We start from the raw sequence: 23,307 nt of genomic DNA on the forward strand, positions 1-23,307 counted from the left end.
CCATGTAATAACATGAAAAAGCACCTGTGTGGTGCCATGTAAAAGCACCCAGCACATTCTGTAAAGTGGATGGCATTAGGAAGGGCACCCATCTGTAGAAACCATACCAAATCAGAATGGTGCATCTCCTCAGCTTGCCAGCTCTGGTCAAACCATACAATCCACGCCAGCATGGACAACGGATGTTTGATGATGATGATGATGAGGATGATGAAAAGGGAACACAATGGTATTGCTGATGTCTAGGCCAATGACCAAGAAGTCAGTTGCTCAACACCCAAATCCCTTCCACTCCCTGTTTTAGTTAAAAACAATGGAAAGAAAACGTATAAAAATAAGATCAAAAAGGTAAAAAATGATTCCTTACTTGGTTTTTGGAGGGTTGAATTATTTGAGATCTCTTCTTTTATTTCACTAGATTCTTTGTTCGTTGATTCATTACTAGTTCCAGGTGTCACACACAACTAAAAAGAATTAAAAAGAAAAGTAAAAAAGAAAAAATCCCACCAAAATCAAAGAGAAAAATGCTTTTCATAATAAGAACCCTTAAACAATGGACATCATCCATATGTATGTATGTATGTATGTATGTATGTATGCATGTATGCCCACACAGACACACACATCATCATCGTTTAACGTCTGTTTTCCATGATGGCATGGGTTGGACGGTTCAACTGGGGTCTGGAAAGCCAGGAGGCTGCACCAGGCACCGGTCTGATCTTGCAATGTTTCTACAGCTGGATGCCCTTCCTAACGCCAACCACTCTGAGAGTATAGTGGGTGCTTTTTACGTGCCACTGGTAGGGGCCAGAAGAGGCTGGCATTGACCATGATAGGATGGTGTTTTTTACGTGCCACCAGCACAGAAGCCAGTCAGGGTAAGGGGGCTGGCATCAACCACGTTCGGATGGTGCTTTTTATGTGCCACCAGCACAAGGACCACAATTACAATTTCCATTTGATTTCATTTTGATGTTGATGTACTTGACTCAATAGGTCTCCTCAAGCATGGCATGTTGCCCTATGATCCAAGGGTACTTTTTGAGTTGGCTGGTTATGAGACGCTGGTGTAGGTTACAGCTGTGATCTCACTTTATTTGCCGAGTCTCCTCAGTCACAGCACCCCAACAATCAACATCTACAAAATTCCACTTGTAAGGCTTCGGTAAACTTTTTTGTAGCCTCAGATAACTAATATAAGTAATGTTTTGTGAGCAGAATTTTGGAGACATAAGTTGTGTAGAAGCTCACAATGTGTGTATGTATTTACATATACAAATATATGTACGTATGTAATAATAGGTGCAGGAGTGGCTGTGTGGTAAGTAGCTTGCTTACCAACCACATGCTTCCAGGTTCATTCCCACTGTGTGGCACCTTGGGCAAGTGTCTTCTACTATAGCCTTGTGCCGACCAAAGCCTTGTGAGTGGATTTGGTAGGTGAAAACTGAAAGAAGCCTGTCATATATATGTATATATATATATGTATGTGTGTGTATGTGTTTGTGTGTTTGTGTTTGTCCCCCCAGCATCGCTTGACAACCGATGGTGGTGTGTTTACGTCCCCATAACTTAGCGGTTCGGCAAAGAGACCGATAGAATAAGTACTAGGCTTCCAAAGAATAAGTCCTGGGGTTGATTGGCTCGACTAAAGGTGGTGCTCCAGCATGGCCACAGTCAAATGACTGAAACGAGTAAAAGAGTAATATGTGTATTGGTGTAAAAATTTTATAATCAACTGAGTTTAGATTGGAGCCTGGTGTTGCCATCCAGTTTCACCAGTCCTCAGTCAAGTCGTCCAACCCATGCTAGCATGGAAAGCGGACGTTAAACGATGATGATGATGATGATGATAGTCTTAAAAGCATTGGTCTTTAATCCTTCAGTGTTAAAACAGGCCATATCCATTCCAAATATTCTACCTGTCCTATTCAAACTGGCTGGATCTCACTTCTCATATCTACCGTATAATGACATTCTAAAAATAAAACAATCACATCATCAAAATCTCAAGGCTACAAAATAATGCATGATTAATTCAAAACAATGTGAATAAATAAGCATTGATCTGAAGTAATCTAAATGCTAAAGGGTTAAGTATTTTTTTTAATTGATTGTATTGAACCTAGCACTCATTTCAGTTTAGTGTGGAAACTAAACTAGATGAAAGCTGTGCAAATGTGTATGACATTTAAGGATGTGTATGAATGAAGCAAGCAAATTTTTTCAATTGATTATTAAGATAAAGAACAAGGGCAGAAAAATTGATGAAGAAGTCAAAATTGAATTATCAAATTAAAACAACCTATTTTTAATTGGAAAAATCAAATGTAAATACCTGATCTTTTTTTGTCAGTTGAGACTGTAGACATAATGCTTGATGTCGAAGTTCTTCAATTTCTAAGTCTTTGTCCTTAATTTCATTATATTTCTTTGCAATGTCACCTTTTAGCTCTAACAATGATCCTTGAAGTCTGGAATATTTCTGATGAATAGTATCCAATTCATTAGTCTGACATTCATAGAGATTATATTTCTCTTCCAACGCCTTCTTGAGATCTGACTGAACACCAGCATGAGTTATTTCTAATGACTTAAGGTTTTTAGACAGAGAGTTATATTCTTGGGTCTTAACCACAAGCTGCTTTTCCAAATCATTAATTTGATTTTCTTTATCTTGCTTCAAAGCAGCTAATTCATTGGACAGCTCGATTTGCTCTTTACGTTTTTGATCAAGCTCACATGCAAAGTGCTTCTCAGTCTCCATTTTCCCTGCTTTAAGTTCAGACAATTCTCTGGAATGTGCTAAACATTCTTCTGACTTCTCAGACAATTTCACTTCTAGTTCCTTTACTGTTACATTTTCCTCCATTTTCCCTTCCTTAAGTTCAGACAATACTTTCGTAAGAGCTAAACATTCTTCTGACTTCTCAGACAATTTCTTTTCTAGTTCTTTCACTATTTCACTCATCTCTCTTTTTCCTTCCTTAAGTTCAGACAATTCTTTGGAAAGAGCAGAACATTCTTCTGACTTCTCACACAATTTCTCATCTAGTTCCTTTACTGTTACACTCTCCTCCATTTTTCCTTCCTTAAGTTCAGATAATACTTTCGTAAGTGCTAAACATTCTTGTGATTTGTCAGATAATTTCTCTTCTAGTTCCTTTACTGTTACACTCTCCTCCATTTTCTCTTCCTTAAGTTCAGATAATACTTTCGTAAGTGCTAAACATTCTTGTGATTTGTCAGATAATTTCTCTTCTAGTTCCTTCACTATTTCATTCTCCTCCATCTTTTTTTCTTTAAGTTGAGATAATTCTTCAGAAAGAGCTAAACATTCTTGTGATTTCTCAGACAATTTCTCTTCTAGTTCTTTCACTATTTCATTTTCTTCAATCTTTCTTTCTTTAAGTTCAGACAATTCTCTGGAATGTGCTAAACATTCTTGCGATTTTTCAGACAATTTCTCTTCTAGTTCCTTTACTGTTACACTCTCCTCCATTTTTCCTTCTTTAAGTTCAGACAATACTTTGGTAAGAGCTAAACATTCTTGCGATTTGTCAGAGAATTTCTCTTCTAGTTCTTTCACTATTTCACTTTCTTCAATCTTTCTTTCTTTAAGTTCAGAAAACTCTTTGCCAAGAACAGAACATTCTTCTGACTTCTCAGACAATTTCATTTCTAGTTCCTTTACTGTTACACTTTCCTCCATTTTCCCTTCCTTAAGTTCAGACAATACTTTCGTAAGAGCTAAACATTCTTGCGATTTGTCAGAGAATTTTTCTTCTAGTTCTTTCAGTATTTCACTTTCTTCAATCTTTCTTTCTTTAAGTTCAGACAATTCTCTGGAATGTGCTGAACATTCTTCTGACTTCTCAGACAATTTCTGTTCTAGTTCTTTCACTATTTCACTCTCCTCTCTTTTTCCTTCCTTAAGTTCAGACAATTCTTTGGAAAGAGAACATTCTTCTGACTTCTCACACAATTTCTCTTCTAGTTCCTTTACTGTTACACTTTCCTCCATTTTTCCTTCTTTAAGTTCAGATAATACTTTGGTAAGTGCTAAACATTCTTGCGATTTCTCAGAGAATTTTTCTTCTAGTTCCTTCACTATTTCACTTTCTTCAATCTTTCTTTCTTTAAGCTCAGACAATTCTCTGGAATGTGCTGAACATTCTTCTGACTTCTCAGACAATTTCTGTTCTAGTTCTTTCACTATTTCACTCTCCTCTCTTTTTCCTTCCTTAAGTTCAGACAATTCTTTGGAAAGAGCAGAACATTCTTCTGACTTCTCACACAATTTCTCTTCTAGTTCCTTTACTGTTACACTCTCCTCCATTTTCTCTTCCTTAAGTTCAGATAATACTTTCGTAAGTGCTAAACATTCTTGTGATTTGTCAGATAATTTCTCTTCTAGTTCCTTCAGTATTTCACTCTCCTCCATCTTTTTTTCTTTAAGTTGAGATAATTCTTCAGAAAGAGCTAAACATTCTTCTGACTTCTCAGACAATTTCACTTCTAGTTCTTTCACTATTTCACTTTCTTCAATCTTTCTTTCTTTAAGCTCAAACAATTCTTCAGAAAGAGCTGAACATTCTTCTGACTTCTCAGACAATTTCTTTTCTAGTTCTTTCACTATTTCACTCTCTTCTTTTTTTCCTTCCTTAAGTTCAGACAATTCTTTGGAAAGAGCAGAACATTCTTGCGATTTTTCAGACAATTTCTCTTCAAGTTCTTTCACTATTTCACTCTCCTCCATTTTTTTTTCTTTAAGTTGAGATAATTCTTCAGAAAGAGCTAAACATTCTTGCGATTTCTCAGAGAATTTCTCTTCTAGTTCTTTCACTATTTCACTTTCTTCAATCTTTCTTTCTTTAAGCTCAGACAATTCTTTGGAAAGAGCAGAACATTCTTCTGATTTCTCAGACAATTCCTCTTCCAGTTCTTTTACTGTCTTGTTCAGCTCTATATTTCTTCTTTCAAGCTCAGAGAATTCTCTGGAATGCACTAAACATTCTTGTGATTTAGCAGATAACTTTTCTTCAATTTCTTTTAATCTTTCATCCATCTCACTCTCTTTAATTTCAGGAAGCTCTGTTAATCTTTCATTTTCACCCATCTTTCTTTCTTTCAGTAAAGACAATTCTTTGGAGAGAAATAAGCACTCTTGTGATTTGGCAGAAAAGTTCTCTTCAAGTTCTTTTATCATTTCACTATCCTGTGCCCTAAGATCAAGTTCTGCAGCTAAATTATGGCATTCATCAACCTTAGTTTGCAGTTCTTTTTGACAAAGATTCAATTTATTATCAAGACTGATAAAACCAGCATTCTCAGCAGTAAGTCTCTCTAATGAGTCTTTCAAATTAGAATTATCTCTCTTCAGTTCATTAATGTAAGTCAGTTTTGATTTTAATTCTTTTCTGAGTTCTATAATGTCATCTTCATTGATGTCAAAAGAATTTGGCTGTATATTATCAGTATGTCCTGAATTAGATAAGTTTAGCTCTAGTCCATCATGAATTTCTTGTTTGGTAGATTGGAGATTTTCATCAGTAGAAAACAGCTGTTCTTCTTGCTCTGCATCTAATATATTAAAATCTCTTATTTCTTTCTCCAAAGTGACAAAATTTTGGATCTTAGATTCCGACGATTCAAATAGTAATCTATGTTTCTCTTTCAGATCATTCAACTCTTTCATTTTATGAGAAAGTTCACTTTTCAACAAGATAATATCTGCCTTCTCTTTACTCTCACCCTCTGATCTTCCAATTTCTTCAACAAGTACATCATATTCTAGAGCTTTGGATTCTAATCCTTGTAAATAACTTTGCAAAGCTTCTATTTCATTAGCTTTTTGTGTTTTATAATCAGAAAATTTTGATTCCATTTGGTTTAATTGTTCAACCAAATCTTCACATTGTTGTCTTTTAGCTTCTAATTCTGCTTTGTTTGAAAGTAACTCTCCTTTTAGGCAGTCATATTCTTGTTTGTCAAGTGTATGGTCTTTTGCCACTGAATTTAACTGATGCAAATTATTCTGTATCTGTAGATTCTCATCTTCAACAAGTTCTACACTTCCATGTTTGAGCCTTTCTAGCTCAGAGTCAGATTCATTGGAATTCTGTTGATTAACAATGATAGGGTTGGACCTCACTTCACTTACACTTTCAAAGGATTCTAATTTAATTTTGAGTGATGAACATTCTTTAGTTTTAATTTCAACTGCTTTTTTCAGAGAATTAATTTCATCCTTCAAAGAATGACATTCTTGAATTTTTTTATCTAGATTTGTTTGGCAATCAAGAAGCTGACTTTTGGATGGTAAGTCAGAAATATCACTTGAGTCAAAATCTTCAAGAGACATAATTAGGACATCAGAATCATCTTTATCATTATCTTTTGAGTTAACTTGATGAACAACTGAAAAAGATTTCCACTGACTCCTATCAGCAGAGTTTAAGCTCAAAGATTTTCTGATGCTGGTATCTAACTGTTCGATTTGTGAAAAATCTACATCTTTTTGAGCTAGTAAGTGTTCTCTGGTTTCTTTCAAAGATTTTTTCATATCTAAAACAACAAGATGAGCAATCTCCACATTTTGTTGCAATTTTGTACATTCTTCACCTTTTATTGCAAGTTCCTGTGAAATTTTATCCTTTTCTCTTAAAGTTGCTGCTAATTGCTCTTGAAGTTCAGAAAGAGCATCATTGTTATCTACTGGTGTTTTACCTTCTTCAGAAGTACTTAATTCAGGAATTTTACCATCTAATTGCACTTGCTGATCCACTGATGCTCTTGATAGATATGTTAGTTCTTCTGCTTTGAGTTTTAGTTTGTAGTTCAATTTTTCATTATCTTGCATAACTTTATCAAGTTGTGTCTTCAATTCAATGTATTCTTTATGCTCAAAAACAGGAGTTTTGTCCTGAACAAGTTGATTAAGCTTGTCATTTTCTGCAATCAATTTATCAAGTTGGAGTTTTTGTTCATTATTTTCCGATGATAAGAAAGTTATTTCTTCAGATTTACTTAGGATTTGCTCTTTTGCCATTTGAAGATCATGAGACATTTTCTGAACCTGGCTTTCCAGAATTTGGACTTGGGACTCCAAATTAAATATTTGATCATTAAGCTGGTTATAGTCAGCTCTTCGTGCAGATCGTGAAGCTGAACGACTAGTGATGTTGCTTAGATTCATTAACGGCCTATCTCCAGAATTACTACAACTGCTAGTATCTAACAAACTAGATCTTTGCGCATGCTGAAGTTCTTCTTCAAGACTCTTCACACGTTCTTGACTATTTTTCAGTTTAGACAGCAAGTACATATTTTCGGTTTCTTTACTTTCCACTTTTTGCATCAGTTCCATTTTTGAGTCAACGAAAGCTTTCACTTCTTTGTCATGATTCACTTTTTCTTCTTTCAGCTTTTGTCTCTCATTTTCAATCTTTTCTTCTTCCACCTGTAAGAACAAAGAAATACTTTCAATAAGATTCGTGTTACAGATAATTCTCCTATGATTACATTGTCTTCTGCGATGAAAGGATTGACTATTTCTGTACATCCACTCACACTTCATAACATACTCAGCAAAGAAAATAACCTTAATTCTCAACAGCCCCATTCATCTAATAATAAACAGGCATCATGTAAGCAATTGGAGGAAGTGGAAGTGTGAGGGAGAATATATACTTTCTTACTCTTAAATGATGATAAATAATAACGTATGGGTATACTTACACTCAATTTTATTCCGTCGCTGACACACTGTAACTCCAACTCAAGGAATTCCTTGGTTTCATCGTGATCATGGATAGAGAGGCGAGGTTTTTTAGTTGGGCTGTAAAGAAAGTTTATAAAACCAATTTTCAATGCAGTTTCACTACCACATACATTAAATACACCATTCTTCTTAAGAAGATGATAATCAATGTCTGCTTCATAATTTTCATAGTTCATGCATGCAAAGGAGAAGCAAGTACTGTCAATCCGACTGAATGGCACCTGGGACAAGTGTCTTCTGCTATAGTCCTGGGCCAACCACACACACACACAATGGGCTTCTTTTTATTTCCATCTATCAAGTCCGCTCACAAGGCCTTGGTCTGCCTGAGGCTATAATAGAAGACACTTGCCCAAGGTGCCATACAGTGGGACTGAACCTGGAACCATGTGATTGGGAAGCAAGCTTCTTACTACACAGCCATGCCTGCACCTAGATGTTGAATATCAATTAAAACAGAGTCAGTACACACACACACACACACACACACACACACACTCACGTTAAAAATATAGTCAAGAAAAGGTTAAAATAGATTTGGAAGTCTTACCTGGGCATATGAGACTCATTTTCTTTCATTGCTAACATATTCTTTAACATTTCATTTTCAAACTTCAGGAAATGTTCATTTTCATTCTGGAAAAATCAAAAAAAAAAAGCATTTCACAATACTGGGACAGGAATAAACAATTTGACCGTTTTGATACCAACCTGCCTGAAATACACTCCTGGTTCTATGATGAAAGTTTCTTTAATTGAAATCCTAAGCAACTTTTAGAAAACCTGCAGGGAGGTGTTGTTTCATCCAAGATCAGCTCTGATGTAGCATATGATGAATGGATGTTCTAGATGTAGTCATACCATATTTTTTCATACACAAATACATCTAAGAGTATTTGTATTCTTCCTATTTAAAGACGGCAGTATGTGATTTGTGAAGGAATAAGGGTGAATTTGGCTGCTATTTTTAGCAGGTTGAGTGACTACTTCGAGATTCTCTTTTGATGGTCTTACTTGTGCCAAGTACTGACAAGTCAAAGAATACAAACAAAAATACAAGATAACGAGAAAAGGAAAAACAAAAAATGGTTAAAAGAAGAGAAAGAATGCAAAAAATGACAATAAAGTAGAAAACTAAAAGATCCAACTTACTTCACACTCAGTTTGGACAGAACAGCTGACATAGTTAACAAGAGGTTTGCCATTGGAGATACGCTTCCAGTTATTACTGGTATCATTAATTTTGCTCTCATCATCAGACACTGAGGTTTCGGCAATGCTGTCAAGAAATCTCGCAGGAGTTCCACAAGTATCTGTGAAGGAAAAGGAACAGAGATTAGATTTTAGAGCTTTGTCTAGACCGGTGCTCCGCGAGACAAAGCTAGTTGTGTCACAGTGTAACCCGAATATAATTTCTACCTTATACTGTCCTCATCACTGACACACTCATCACCTTCTCCTCTGATGCTACTGTTTCCTTCCCCTCCCAATTTCCACCACTTTACCCATTCATATACAAACATGGAATAGCCCTACATCCCTTCCTACTCAATTGTCCCCTACAATCTAATTCACTCTCTCACCAACCCTTAACACTTCTTTACACTTCCCTCCTATAAGCATCATCCTCATCATCATCTAACATCTGTTTTCCATGCTGGCAAGGATCGGACAGTTTGACAGAAGCTGACCAAGTGAAGGCTGTTCAGGGCCCATGTATGTTTTGGCTTGTTTTCTACAGCAGAATCCCTGCCCTTCCTAACGCCAACCACTTTGCAGAGTGTACTGGGTGCTTTTACACAGCACCAGTACAGGTGCTTTTTACGAGGCACCAGCACTTACAAACCCGCAAGATTACAAACCCGCAAGATTACAAACCCGCAAGATTACAAACCCGCAAGATTAGGGATGCTCAGCTGGAGAGGGTTATGTAACTCCAATAAGAACAGTCTTGGCCCCCTAAAAACCTTGAAACTTATGCTAGCATGGCAAAGGGTTCACCTACTCAACTGCCACCCCTTTATCATTACTACTTTATGTCCTATAACCATTAATTACTATCAGATTGCATCAATTTTTCTTTGTGTTTTCTAATTTTTAGATGTAACATCTGATTCAGTTTTATACAACCATTACATTTTAAAATGTAGGAAAAAAATTTAAAACCTGATATTGGTGTTTCAATTTTCCTCTTCAAAAGACCTGGACACCATGTCTTCCTCCGAATGATTCTTTGCTGAAAAGAAAAAATAAATTTCTAACACCAACCATTTTACAGAGTGTTTACAAGGTGCTTTGTTTACATGACACTGACACCAGTGAGGTGACCAGAATCTTTCAACTGACAGGGTTGTGATATTGAGAGAGGTGGTTTTTAAAGCCAGGTGATGAGACATTAAAAGAATGCCAGGAGGACTGGAACATGTGTCTTGTTGTGGGAGAGACACATGAAGGTACATAGTCGTTGGCACGATGTCGAGGGGTCCAGTTGATCCGATCAACGGAACAGCCTGCTCGTGAAATTAACGTGCAAGTGACTGAGCACTCCACAGACACGTGTACCCTTAACGTAGTTCTCGGGGATATTCAGCGTGACAAGGCTGACCCTTTGAATTACAGGCATAACAGAAACAGGAAGTAAGAGTGAGAGAAAGTTGTGGTGAAAGAGCTGGAGCCTCGTGGAGCTTTAGGTGTTTTCGCTCAATAAACACTCACAACACCTGGTCTGGGAATCGAAACCGCGATCCTATGACCGCAAGTCTGCTGCCCTAACCACTGGGCCATTGTGCCTCCTGTACATAGTTACCCCAGTGGGAAAAGAGATAAGATGGTGATAAAGACGTATCAGGGTATATCCTCAGTAACAGGAAGGGATCACTTGTATTTCTAATACAAACAGCACCAATGAAACGAAAACGTATGAGGTATGGTTGTGCAGTAAGAAGTTTGCTTCTAAACTACATGGTTCCAGGTTCAGTCCCACCATGTGACAACATGGACAAGTGGCTTCTTCTATAGCCCCAGGCCAACCAAAGTTTTGTGAGTGGATTTGGTACATGGAAACTGAAAGAGGTTGTCATATATAAATTTGCCCTGTCAGTATATAAATAACTATATATTTATAGTTGAAAGTTTATTGTCTGGAAATCTTCGGTCTTTGTTTTCTTTCTATTCACATGTATACATGTGTATATATATATTGTATAGCAAACCCAAGCAGTTTTGTTTATTTGTATCATTATCTCCATGTTTGCTCCCCTGGATTCCTCTTATGGCCACTCTTTACACTCCATGGACTTATCATCATCATCATCATCATCGTTTAACGTCCGCTTTCCATGCTAGCATGGGTTGGACGATTTGACTGAGGACTGGTGAAACCGGATGGCAACACCAGGCTCCAGTCTGATTTGGCAGAGTTTCTACAGCTGGATGCCCTTCCTAACGCCAACCACTCAGAGAGTGTAGTGGGTGCTTTTACGTGTCACCCGCACGAAAACGGCCACGCTCGAAATGGTGTCTTTTATGTGCCACCCGCACAAGCCAGTCCAGGGGCACTGGCAACGATCTCGCTCGAAAATCCTACAGGAGCCAGTCAGGCGGTACTGGCAACGGCCACGCTCAAAATGGTGCATCTCATGTGCCACCCGCACAAGAACCAGTCCAGGGGCACTGGCAACGATCTTACTTGGCTTGCCGGGTCTTCTCACGCACAGCCCATTTCCAAAGGTCTCGGTCCGTAGTCATCGCCTCGGTGAGGCCCAATGTACGAAGGTCTTGCCTCACCACCTCAGCCCAGGTCTTCCTGGGCCTACCTCTTCCACGGGTTCCCTCAACTGTTAGGGTGTGGCACTTTTTCACGCAGCTATCCTCCTCCATTCTCACCACATGTCCATACCAGCGCAATCGTCTCTCTTGCACGCCACAACTGATGCTTCTAATGTTCAGCTTTTCTCTCAAGATACTTACACTCTGACGGGTATCGGAAAAGATTTTGGAGGGTAAGTTCAAACCATTTGAGCACTAGTAATTATTTTCTATATTGAACATCTCTGGATGTCATCTGTTAACTCTCTCTCTCTCTCTCTCTCTCTCTCTCTCTCTCTCTATATATATATATATATATATATATATATATATGCGTGTGTGTGTGCATCATCGTCATTTAACGTCTGCTTTCCATGCTAGCATGGGTTGGACGATTGACTGAGGACTGGTGAAACTAGATGGCTACACCAGGCTCCAATCTGATTTGGCAGAGTTTCTACAGCTGGATGCCCTTCTTAATGCCAACCACTCCAGGAGTGGCTGTGTGGTAAGTAGCTTGCTTACCAACCACATGGTTCCGTGTTCAGTCCCACTGCATGGCACCTTGGGCAAGTGTCTTCTACTATAGCCTCGGGCCGACCAAAGCCTTGTGAGTGGATTTGGTAGACGGAAACTGAAAGAAGCCTGTCGTATATATGTACATATATATGTATGTGTGTGTATATGTTTGCGTGTCTGTGTTTGTCCCCCCAACATCGCTTGACAACCGGTGGTGGTGTGTTTACGCCCCCGTAACTTAGCGGTTCGGCAAAATTGACCAATAGAATAAGTACTAGGCTTACAAAAAATAAGTCCTGGGGTCGATTTGCTTGACTAAAGGTGGTGCTCCAGCATGGCTACAGTCAAATGACTGAAACAAGTAAAAGAGTAAAGAGTATATATATATATATATATATATATATATATATATATATATATAGATATTGTTACGATCATTTAACATCCGTTTTCCATGATGGCAGGATTTGGACATGTGGGGGGGGGGGGGTAGGAATGTTTTTGTCCCCCACCACTACTTGACAACAGGTGTTGGTGTGTTTACATCCCCATAACTTAACGATTTGGCTAAAAGAGACCAACAGAATAAGTACCAGGCTATATGAGAGATAATAAATACAGGGGTTGATTCATTTGACTAAAATTCTTCAAGGCAGTGCTCCAGCATGGCCGTAGTCTAATGACTGAAACAAGTAAGAGATAAAAGATTAGGATATACCTTGGTATTCTCACATGTTGAAACACAAATCATTTTCTTCAATGTGTCAATTGTATTTTGATATTTCTTCTCCAACTGTTCTTTCTCTATATCATTGCTTATCAATTTACAATATGGATTTAAGTTCTTCTGAGGAGTCTGTCTCTTATACTATGGGAAAATAAGAGAGAGATGTTATATACCAACAAACAAAAATGTTTTATAAATATTTTAAAAATATTAACAAAGCAAATGATAACACTGTGTGACATGATTTTTGTCCTTGGACAGTAACTGTTATTTCCTATTTGCTTACCCATAGAAAGTATGAAAAATGGCTAATAGTTCCTCCAAACTATTATAGTTAAGGGATTTGTAGTTTCATAACAACATCCTGGGGTTTGTGGAAAGCATATAACTTTCTAGTGAAATTTTGTATCTAATATCTTTTAAGTGTACACAGATAGAGTTGTAAATTACATTAAGACGATTTTTGTCCTTGGGTAGCAACCCTATTTAGTTACCCCTTGAAAATATGAAAAATGGCTAATATTTCTTTGAAACTTTGCTTTTGTTACATTTATTCAAACCCCAAAGAATCCCTCTCAAAAGATGGCCATGATGCTCCCCAGCTACTCCTGCACATGATCAGAGATGCTCATATTGTCATCCTCTAAAAGCATGCTCATGTGGTTAAGGTCAAGCAACTGACAAAACCAATTTGTGGTATTGAGCAGAATATTTGTTATAACGTCATTTCTGCTGCAACAACTCAGCACTGAATCTGTCTGAAATGTAATGGCAAATATAAGGTCAGTTTCAAAACATTGATGTCTAGTTCACAAAAGTAAAACTTAAAGGAAATAGTAGTCATTTCCTTTGATTTCTAGATAGGAAATAACACTTACTGACCAAAGACAAAAAAATGAAAATTTTATTACATGTTATCATATTAATTCTATAAAATCATGGATATATGTGTATCTGTAAGTGAATATTTGTGTACATACACAAACAGTTACATGTCAAGTATACTGAGAAAATACTCATAACAGTCTGTAGGCTTTAAAAATGTAAAATAACAAAAAGCCTTATCACTTTCAAATTATACATTAAAAAAAAACATCAGACAAAACAAAATATTTACTTACACACACACAAATACTTCAAAAGAAAAAAAAACAAGTTGAATTGTATTTGTGCATGTAAACAAATATACATACAGTTGATAGGCCAGTTGCTGTGGTATTTGTCCAGAAATAACATCTTTTGGACATACTGTCAAATGTAATACTCATTTATTCACATTGTTTTGAATTAATCAAGCTTTATCTCATAGCTATGAGATTTTGATGATGTGACTGGTTATTTTTAGAATAACATTGTAGTATAGACGCAAGAGGACAGATCTGGCTGATTTGAACATGAAACAAATAGAATATTTTGGCCAGATATGGCTGGCTTAATGCTAAAGGGTTAAAAAAACACAATATGTATCAGATGGGGGAAAAAATTCTTTCCATCAGTGGCCAGTGAGAATGCAGTTCATTTCAGCCTTTTTGAGACATTTCAATGGTATGTACTTGTAGCCAACCACATAGTCTGACAAGAATTCATGAGCTCTGAAATAGGAAAAGGGCACAAAACGTTCACTGATGTTGCAGATAGCCACTCAGTTGATTAAAAACCATGTATCTGCATTTGAGACAATAGTTAATTAAAATAGCCATCTATGTATCATACTTAATGTATGCACACGGTCAACTGGCCAGTTACTGCAATATTTGTCCTGAGATAACATCCTTTATGGACTTGCTGTGAATATCAGGAGATGAAAATTCATCCCATCAGCAACCAGCTACATGGATCAAGTTAAGAAAATGACAGAAAAAAATGGGTAAAACTAACTTAAAAAGAGATGTTAATTTAGATGAGATGCACTGGAGAAATGGCTTCTGATGGCAACTACAAACTATATACAAATGTAGAGTAAGTAAAATAAAATTTGACAATGAGTTTAGTGACAAATTCAACAAGAAGGTAGGAATCCATCATGGACCAATCCTCAGTGCTCTCTTACTCATAGTCTTAGAGACTGTCACATTCTTCATTATGAACATAAATGGATAACCTCTTAAAGAAGAAATAAGCTCACAAGTGAAGAACCCCCCCCCCCAAACTGAGATGAGGTGTAGTATTGAGCAGTGTGGGTTTATGTCAGGTGATGAGAGATTAAGATATGATAGGGGAACAAGAACAGGAGTCTCACTGTAGGGGAGATACATAGTTACACTTTCAACAAAATTTTAAAAATGGTAGTAAATTGTAAAAATTAACATAAACATTTATAGCAGAAAGAAAGAAAAATCAGACAATCTATCAGTTACCGATTCCAGTTGTTTCTTCAATTGTTGAATTTCCTGTTGATAGCGTTTCAAAATAGCCTTGTTCGACACATCTGTGATTTCATTAATCATTGGTTGATTATTAATGGTTTTGGCTCGGCTGGCAAACTGCAAAGAGAGACAACAAGAAATTGAAAACTCAATCCTCAATCATCATCAACATTTAAGGTATAGTTATTATGCTGGCATGTGTTGGACAGTTTGACAGGAACTGCACCAGGTTCCATAGTCTGTTTTGGCCGGATTTCTATAGTTGGATGCCTTCCCTAATACCAACCATTCCACAGATGTATTGGATGCGTTTTACATGGTAACATCATCAGTGCTTTTTATGTGGAACCATCAACAGTGATTTTTACACTGGCACCATTACCAGTGCTTTTCATATAGCATCATCACCACTGCTTTTTATGTGGCACCAGCAAGTACTTTTTTATTTGGCACTAGCACCAGTGCCATTTATGTGGCACCAGCACCAGTGCTTTCCATGTGCTACAGCACCAGTACTTTTTACGTGGCACTAGAACCCACACCAATAGTTTTTACAAGGCACCTTGGTTTTAGGGTCTCAGTTCCAGCATTCGTGCTGGAACCTTTCTGAGTGTTTGGGTGTCAATCTGAGGATGGTGCAATCTGATGACATGTACTGAGAGTGATAAAAACAGACATCCAGTCAGCTTCATGGTGTTTGGAGTGATCACTAGTGGTGGTGACGTTATGCCTCCATTCATCTTCCCGCACGGCGTCAGACTTAACACGGAGGCCTACATCAAGTGTCTGGAGGAGGTAGTGCTGCCCTGAGTGAAGAGGGTGGCTGCTGGAAGACCCTATGTCTGGCAACAGGACTCTGCACCATGCCACACAAGCAGGGAAACCCAGTCATGGCTGTCAGACAATTTGTGTGACCACCTCACCCCTAACATTTGGCCACCTAACTTCCCAGACTGGAACCTCCCTGATTATTAAGTGTGAGGTGCAGTTGAGCAAAAGACCAACAAAGCTCCTTGTCACACCAAAGATGAACTGAAGGGAAGAATTATTGCAGCATTCATCATCTTAAACAAGGAGACCATCCACAATAAATTTACTCTTTACTATTTCAAGATATTGAGATGACAGTGTTATTTTCATTTTTGCGTAATATAGAAAACAATTTATTCACCGCACTCTGTATATATGTTTATATATATAAATATATATATGTGTATATATGTATCATCATCATCATCATCATCATTGTTTAACGTCTGCTTTCCATGCTAGCATGGGTTGGACGATTTGACTGAGGACTGGTGAACCAGATGGCTGCACCAGGTTCCAATCTGATTTGGCAGAGTTTCTACAGTTGGATGCCTTTCCTAACGCCAACCACTCCGAGAGTGTAGTGGGTGCTTTTACGTGCCACCGGCACGAAGGCCAGTCAGGCAGTACTGGCAACGGCATCAATCATCATCATTTAACATCCGCTTTCTACACTGACATGGGTTGGACAGTTTGACAAGAGCCAGCCTGGTAGAAGACTACCCCAGGTTACTGTGTCTATTTGGGCAGGGTACTTACGACTGGATACCCTTCCTAACACCAACCACGCTGCAGAGTGTACTGAGTGCTATTTTGTATGGCACCAGCACATGTGAGGTCGGTTTTGGCATGGTTTTTACAACTGGATACCCTTCAAAATGCCAACCACTTCACAGTGTGGACTAGATGCTTTTTACGTGGCACTAGCACTAACAGGGTCACCAAGTAATTTGCAAGACAAGGAATTTTGAGAGGAGAGAAGGCACTGGAGGAGGAGATCTTGTGTTAGATAATGAAAGGTTACAGTGTGACAGAGAGACAGAAACAGGTGCCTTGTTATAAATGATATACATATCATCATCATCGTTTAACTTACATTTTCCATGCTGGCATGAGTTAGATGGTTTAAGAGGAACTGGCCACCCAGAGAGCTGTCCAGAATTCCAATTCTCTGTTTTAACATGGTTTCTACAGCTGGATGCCCTTCCTAATGGCAACCACTTTACAGAGTGTGTTGCATGTTTTTTTACATGCCACTGGCACATGTGTGTTTACGTAGCACCAACATGAGTGCAATGTATGTGACACCAGCAATAGAATACTGAATGTAAATAAATACAGAACTGAATAATGAATAGAAAAGTGATACAGATTAATGTATACAAAGAAGTGGAGAAAACTCAACAACATATTGGAGATTCAATCAAGAAATAAACATTGCTACTTACTCGCAGAGTGGAATGTGTCTCTTCAATTGCTGTTGGGTTGATAGTGCAAATAATAGCAGTTTTTGAGTTACCTCCAAGACCATTCTGGAGTAATCTTGTCAACTTAGAATCTCTATAGTTAATATGCTGGTGACTGGAAAATAGAACAAGGAAAAAATCACAATTTCAAATGCAATGGAACATATAAAATATTATACATACACTCAAGCATAGGCATGGCTGTGTGGTTAAGAAGTTTGATTCCTAACCATATGGCTTTGAGTTCAGTCCCACTGCATGACACCCTGGGCAAGTGTTTTCAATTATAGCTCTGGGCCAACCAAAGTCTTGTGAGTGGATTTAGCAGGCAGAAAACAAAAGAAGCACATTGTATGTGTGTGTGTGTGTATGTGTATGTATATATATATATGTGTGTGTGTGTGTGTGTGTGTGTATATATATATAGATAGATAGATAGATAGATAGATAATTAAATTAAATATATATATATTCAATTTTGTGGCAACAGCCTTGTAATGAGTTCTTAAAAGCTACCACCTTTTAGTTCCATCTTCTAAGGTAATCTGATGGCTTGGTTATACAGCATGGAATTCCTTTCAGTTTGCTGCTACTGCTGCGGCGGCGACAACTACTACTACTACTACTACTACTACTACTAATAGAACATGTGGGGTGTAGAGCCTTATGTTGTGATTCCTTAATAAAGCCTATGAATTTCCATCCACAAATTATAATTATTATTATAATATATATATATATATATATATCATCATCATCGTTTAACGTCCGCTTTCCATGCTAGCATGGGTTGGATGATTTGACTGAGGACTGGTGAAACAGATGGCTACACCAGGCTCCAATCTGATTTGGCAGAGTTTCTACAGCTGGATGCCCTTCCTAACACCAACCACTCCAAGAGTGTAGTGGGTGCTTTTACGTGCCACTGGCACGAAGGCCAGTCAGGAGGTACTGGCAACAGCCACGCTCAAAATGGTGTATTTTATATGCCACCCACACAAGAGCCAGTCCAGGGGCACTGGCAATATATATTTATACATCAAGTCATTAAGAATAAAATGTCCAATTTTCTTATGCACCAAGTTTGACAGTCGTTAACTCTAATGTTTTATCCTGACAATTCTTTATTTTACAACATTGTCAGACCAAATTAAAAAGAAAATAGTTCCAACTCAATTTATTAGGAAATCAATTAATCTGAATGGGATGCAGTTCAGTTTTGTGCCAGAAGGAAGTACTACTGATACTTTTCTACAAGAAAGGCAACTGTAGGATAAGCACTAAGTCAGGAGTAAGCTCCTGTACTTGGAATTTGTTGACCTATAAAAGGACCTTTCATTTCATTCCACTCTGAGATTTGGTCCCACTGATGAAGCTTGGAGTAGGTCCTCCTGAGGTAAATAATGCAGTATTTCATATTCTAACACAACATCCAAGTCAAGCTGGAGATGAAGATTGCCTTTTGAGATTAATACTGCTTCTGTCACTATTAATTTTATATATATATATATATATATATATATATATATATAATAATACAAAGAATATATATACATGTATACACACATATATGTACATACTTACATCTACATGTGTATATATATGCATATCAGGGTACAGGACGTTAGAACAATAAACTACAGACAACGGAACGAACACATAGGAAAACGGAAAGCCACTTGGAATATCCCTTCATCAGCTGTCTCTATTCCATCTAGACGTTTCGAAGATAAGACAGAACGTACTCTAGAATAGTCTCTTCCTGAGTAATGGATCAACCCACTACACAGAGGATTCCAAGGTGGCAAACACAAACCAAGACAGGAAAAATTGGACAGTGAAAACAACATTCAAAAGCCGTACGGCCAAACGCAAATCTGAGGTAGAACGCTAGTAGTTCGTCTTGCCTTCACAGCGGCTGGAGTGAAAAGAAAGTTGACCACAGGTCACACGAGAGCAGAGAGGATGGTGGAGGGAGGAAGTGGAACAAGGAGGAAGGGACAGAAGGGTATAGCAGTGAAATAGAGGCCAGGACAGAGGGATAGATAGAAAGATAGGGGAATACAGATAGATAAATATATATATATATATCTGTGTGTGTGTGTATGTGTGTGTGTGTGTGTGTGTGTATAGGGAGAATTCATGAAAAAACAAATGGATGTATTAGTATAACGCTTGAGAATAGAGAAAGTCTTTAACGTTTCAAGCCTATGCTCTTCAACAGAAAGGAACACAGAACGAAACAAGGAGAGAAAAAAATATGTGTAGTGGTCAGCGATCTATCATGGCGAATGTTCGTGTATATATATGCATACCCACATAAACATGTGTGTGTCTGATTTGTTCTTTATATGCCATAACCAAGTGGTTTGACAAAGAGATATTATTAAAATATCAAGCTTAAAAAAGTACCTATATGAATATGATTGACTAAAATGTGGTGACTCAGCATGGCTGCAATCCAATGACAGCAACTAGTAAAAGAAACAAAGAATAAAACAGTAGTTAAAAAAGAAAGCTATTTCTTGTACAAACCTGATGCCATCACTAAGTTTGCTGATTACTTGTCCTAAAACTGAAAGACTTTTATTGATGGCACAACCTTCCCGGAACCGGTCACCAGAATTTTCAGAACATTTTTCAGATCCAGCCAAATCTATGAAATACTGCAAAATTGAAAAGTAGGTGGGGAAAAAACTCAATATTATCCTGTGTTACAAAATGCATTTTAAATGTTCATCAACTATCGTTACAAGTGAAAGAGACAAGTGTTAATCTACATCAAAAGAGCTCCCTAATGGGCACAAGTTTTACAGTACCACTCTGTAGAAATAAACATCTAACAATGTGTAACAAAATTTAAATTTCTTTTTTGTTTGTCTCTGGTAAGTAAGTGTTATTTCCTATTTGCTCCTATTTAGAAATCAAAAGAATATGATTGCTATTCACTTCAAACTTTGGCTTTTGTGATCTGGACATCAACGTTTTGAAACTAACCTATTTTCCATTACATCTCAGACAGACCCAGTGCTGAGATGCTGAAGAAGAAGTATCGTCATAGCAAATATTCTGCTCAATATCACAGATTTCCTTGACCTTAACTATCCTTAGTAGTTGACGATATGTGCATCTCTGATCATGAGCAGGAGTAGTGGAGGAACATCACAGCCATGTGTTAAGAGGGATTCTTTGCGGTTTGAATAAATGTAACAAAAGCAAAGTTTCAAAGAAATATTAGCCATTTTTCATATTTTCAAGGGGTAACTAAATAGGGTTGCTACCCAAGGACAAAAATCGTCTTAGTGTAATTTACAACTCTATCTGTGTACACTTAAAAGATATTAGATACAAAATTTCACTGGAAAGTTATATGCTTTCCACAAACCCCAGGATGTTGTTATGAAACTACAAATCCCTTAACTATAAAAGTGACTAGAATTAAGGCATTCTTTTGAAAACGAACCAAATTCACTAATAATTTCTCGTTTTCTATTATATCTTACCACATATAGACACACAATGACACAAACATATACATATGCGTGTGTATATGAGAGTAAGTTTACAATAGTCCTCACCTCTCCTGAAATTGAAGCCAGTCCATCACAGGGTTCACTTCTCAGCTATTCCTGGAACTCACAGCTGAGTGGATTGGAGCAACGTGAAATGAAGTGTTTTTGCTCAAGAACACAACATTCCATCTGGTCAAGGAATCAAAACCAGAATCTTTATATTCGTGAGTGTTATATCCTAACCTCTAGTAAAAGAGCAGAAGTAAAATCTACAGTCTATCATAAAATGCTCTTACTGTACCAAGAGGCTACATAGTTATATTCTGTTATCTCTCTTTACTGACCTAAGCCTATTAGCTAATCCCCTAATATTTTTGTTAATCACTGTATTTAACTCATCCTCATTGATAATTAGACACAGGTGTGGATGTGCGGTTAAGAATCATGCTTCCCAACCATGTGGTCTTAGGTTCAATCCCACTGTTTAGCACCTTGGGCAAAAGTCTTCTGTTATAGCCCTGGGCTGCATAGTCTTGAGCAGATTTGCTAGACGGAAACTGAAAGAAGCCTTGTGTGTGTGCGCGCGCGCGCATGTCTACACTTGCAGATTTGGAAGGGCAGTGACGATTTTCAAATATTATCACTGTCTTTTCACATCCTGCTATGTATTATGTTGACTCGCATGCTGGAAAATATGGTAGATATAGTTGGAACGACCTCCTTTTATGTAACTAGACAAAATCTCTTACTGCCTATGGATAAAGGGAAGAAAATTATTAGATGTAAAATAAATATAACTTACCAATAAAGAAAGTCGCACAGATTCATCTCTTAAATCATCCTCATTATCCTGTCGTTCTTGGCTCTCAATTATCTACAAATATCAAACAGATTTCATGTATAAACACAAAGCAAGTTCCTGTAGAAAATGGTAGAGTCAACTCAGTCAAGTAAATAATTGCCGTATATTACTGGTGGCAATATATGTTATAAAGAAATGAGGCAGTGAGCTGGCAGAATCATTAGCACACCAGACAAAATGCTTTGCGACATTTCGTTCATCCTTACGTTTTGAGCTCAAATTCTGCCAAGGTCTGCTTTGCCTTTCATCCTTTTGTAGGTCAATAAAATAAGTACCAGTTGAACACTTGGATTAATACAAATCGACTAGTTCCCATCCTTGAAATTGCTGGCCTCATGCCAAAATTTGAAAACACGCTATATTTTATAAAGCAGTTAATGGTTTGAAACAGTAATATAAATTGCTTCTAGAGCCCAAAGGAGATTATTGTAAAAGCTGGTGCTACTTAACCATTATTTCACGGCATGAAGTTGATGTGGTTGGCACTCCGTCGGTTACGACGACGAGGGTTCCAGTTGATCCAATCAACAGAACAACTGGCTCGTGAAATTAACGTGCAAGTGGCTGAGCATTCCACAGACATGTGTACCCTTAATGTAGTTCTCAGGGGAGATTCAGTGTCACACAGAGTGTGACAAGGCTGAACCTTTGAATTACAGGCACAACACAAACAGGAAGAAAGAGTGAGAGAAAGTTGTGGTGGAAGAGTACAGCAGGGTTCACCACCATCCCCTGCCAGAGCCTTGTGGAACTTTAGGTGTTTTCGCTCAGTAAACACTCACAATGCCCAGTCTGGGAATCGAAACCGCGGTCCTACGACCGCGAGTCTGCTGCCCTAACCACTGGGCCATTGCGCCTCCATGAAGTTGATGTAAGATGAATTTATTACAGTGTGAATGCCACTAAAGAAATAATGGAGAATGAACAATAAATAACATAAGCAATGAAAAAAAAAGGGCTGATTTGACTTACCATACGAAATATTGCATGTGACCTAGAGCTCTCTTCATTTCTGGCTGTTTCAGCCACACGTCTTCGTGCTGGAAGAATGAAAAGGACAAATAGATTTGAAATTTTAGTGGGGTTACTATAATCCAGCAATACAAGGGTCAGAATGGCTTGCACTGATACATTTTATATCCAGCCGAGAGCAATGAAAGACAAAGTTAATCCTTCTAGACTTTTTCTTTTTTTTTAAAATATTAATACTAGGCACAGAAATGGCAGTAAGGTCAAAAACTTTGCTTTACAATCAGTTAGTTTAGGATTCAGTCCCATTCCATAGCACCTTGGGTGACCAATGCTTTGTCAGTGAGCTAGGTAGACAGAAACTGTGTGAAATCCCATATGTCTGTGCGTGTGTGTGTGTGTACTTTTGTATTTGTTCTCACTACTGCTTGATAACCAATGTTGGTTTGTTTACATCCTCTTAATTTAGCAGTTTGGCAAAAT

General features: G+C 37.7%; 1 protein-coding gene across 1 annotated transcript in view; it reads right to left on the reverse strand.

Moving 5' to 3' along the window:
* The window catches only part of LOC106873870 (uncharacterized), a 53,281-nt gene that overhangs the window by 17,937 nt on the left and 12,037 nt on the right, over nucleotides 1–23,307 (reverse strand). The window contains exons 8-19 of the mRNA XM_089338378.1: nucleotides 22,828–22,895; nucleotides 21,796–21,867; nucleotides 20,017–20,147; nucleotides 17,464–17,596; nucleotides 15,197–15,322; nucleotides 12,831–12,980; nucleotides 9,953–10,022; nucleotides 8,939–9,099; nucleotides 8,337–8,422; nucleotides 7,744–7,843; nucleotides 2,342–7,465; nucleotides 368–464 (exon numbers count right to left, since the gene is read on the reverse strand). Of these exons, the coding sequence (XP_089194504.1) occupies nucleotides 368–464; nucleotides 2,342–7,465; nucleotides 7,744–7,843; nucleotides 8,337–8,422; nucleotides 8,939–9,099; nucleotides 9,953–10,022; nucleotides 12,831–12,980; nucleotides 15,197–15,322; nucleotides 17,464–17,596; nucleotides 20,017–20,147; nucleotides 21,796–21,867; nucleotides 22,828–22,895 (6,318 nt within the window). The remainder of the gene's footprint in view (nucleotides 1–367; nucleotides 465–2,341; nucleotides 7,466–7,743; nucleotides 7,844–8,336; nucleotides 8,423–8,938; nucleotides 9,100–9,952; nucleotides 10,023–12,830; nucleotides 12,981–15,196; nucleotides 15,323–17,463; nucleotides 17,597–20,016; nucleotides 20,148–21,795; nucleotides 21,868–22,827; nucleotides 22,896–23,307) is intronic.

This window comes from Octopus bimaculoides, chromosome 20 (genome assembly GCF_046866305.1).
Source record: "Octopus bimaculoides isolate indiv1 chromosome 20, ASM4686630v1, whole genome shotgun sequence".
Classification (NCBI taxonomy): domain Eukaryota; kingdom Metazoa; phylum Mollusca; class Cephalopoda; order Octopoda; family Octopodidae; genus Octopus; species Octopus bimaculoides.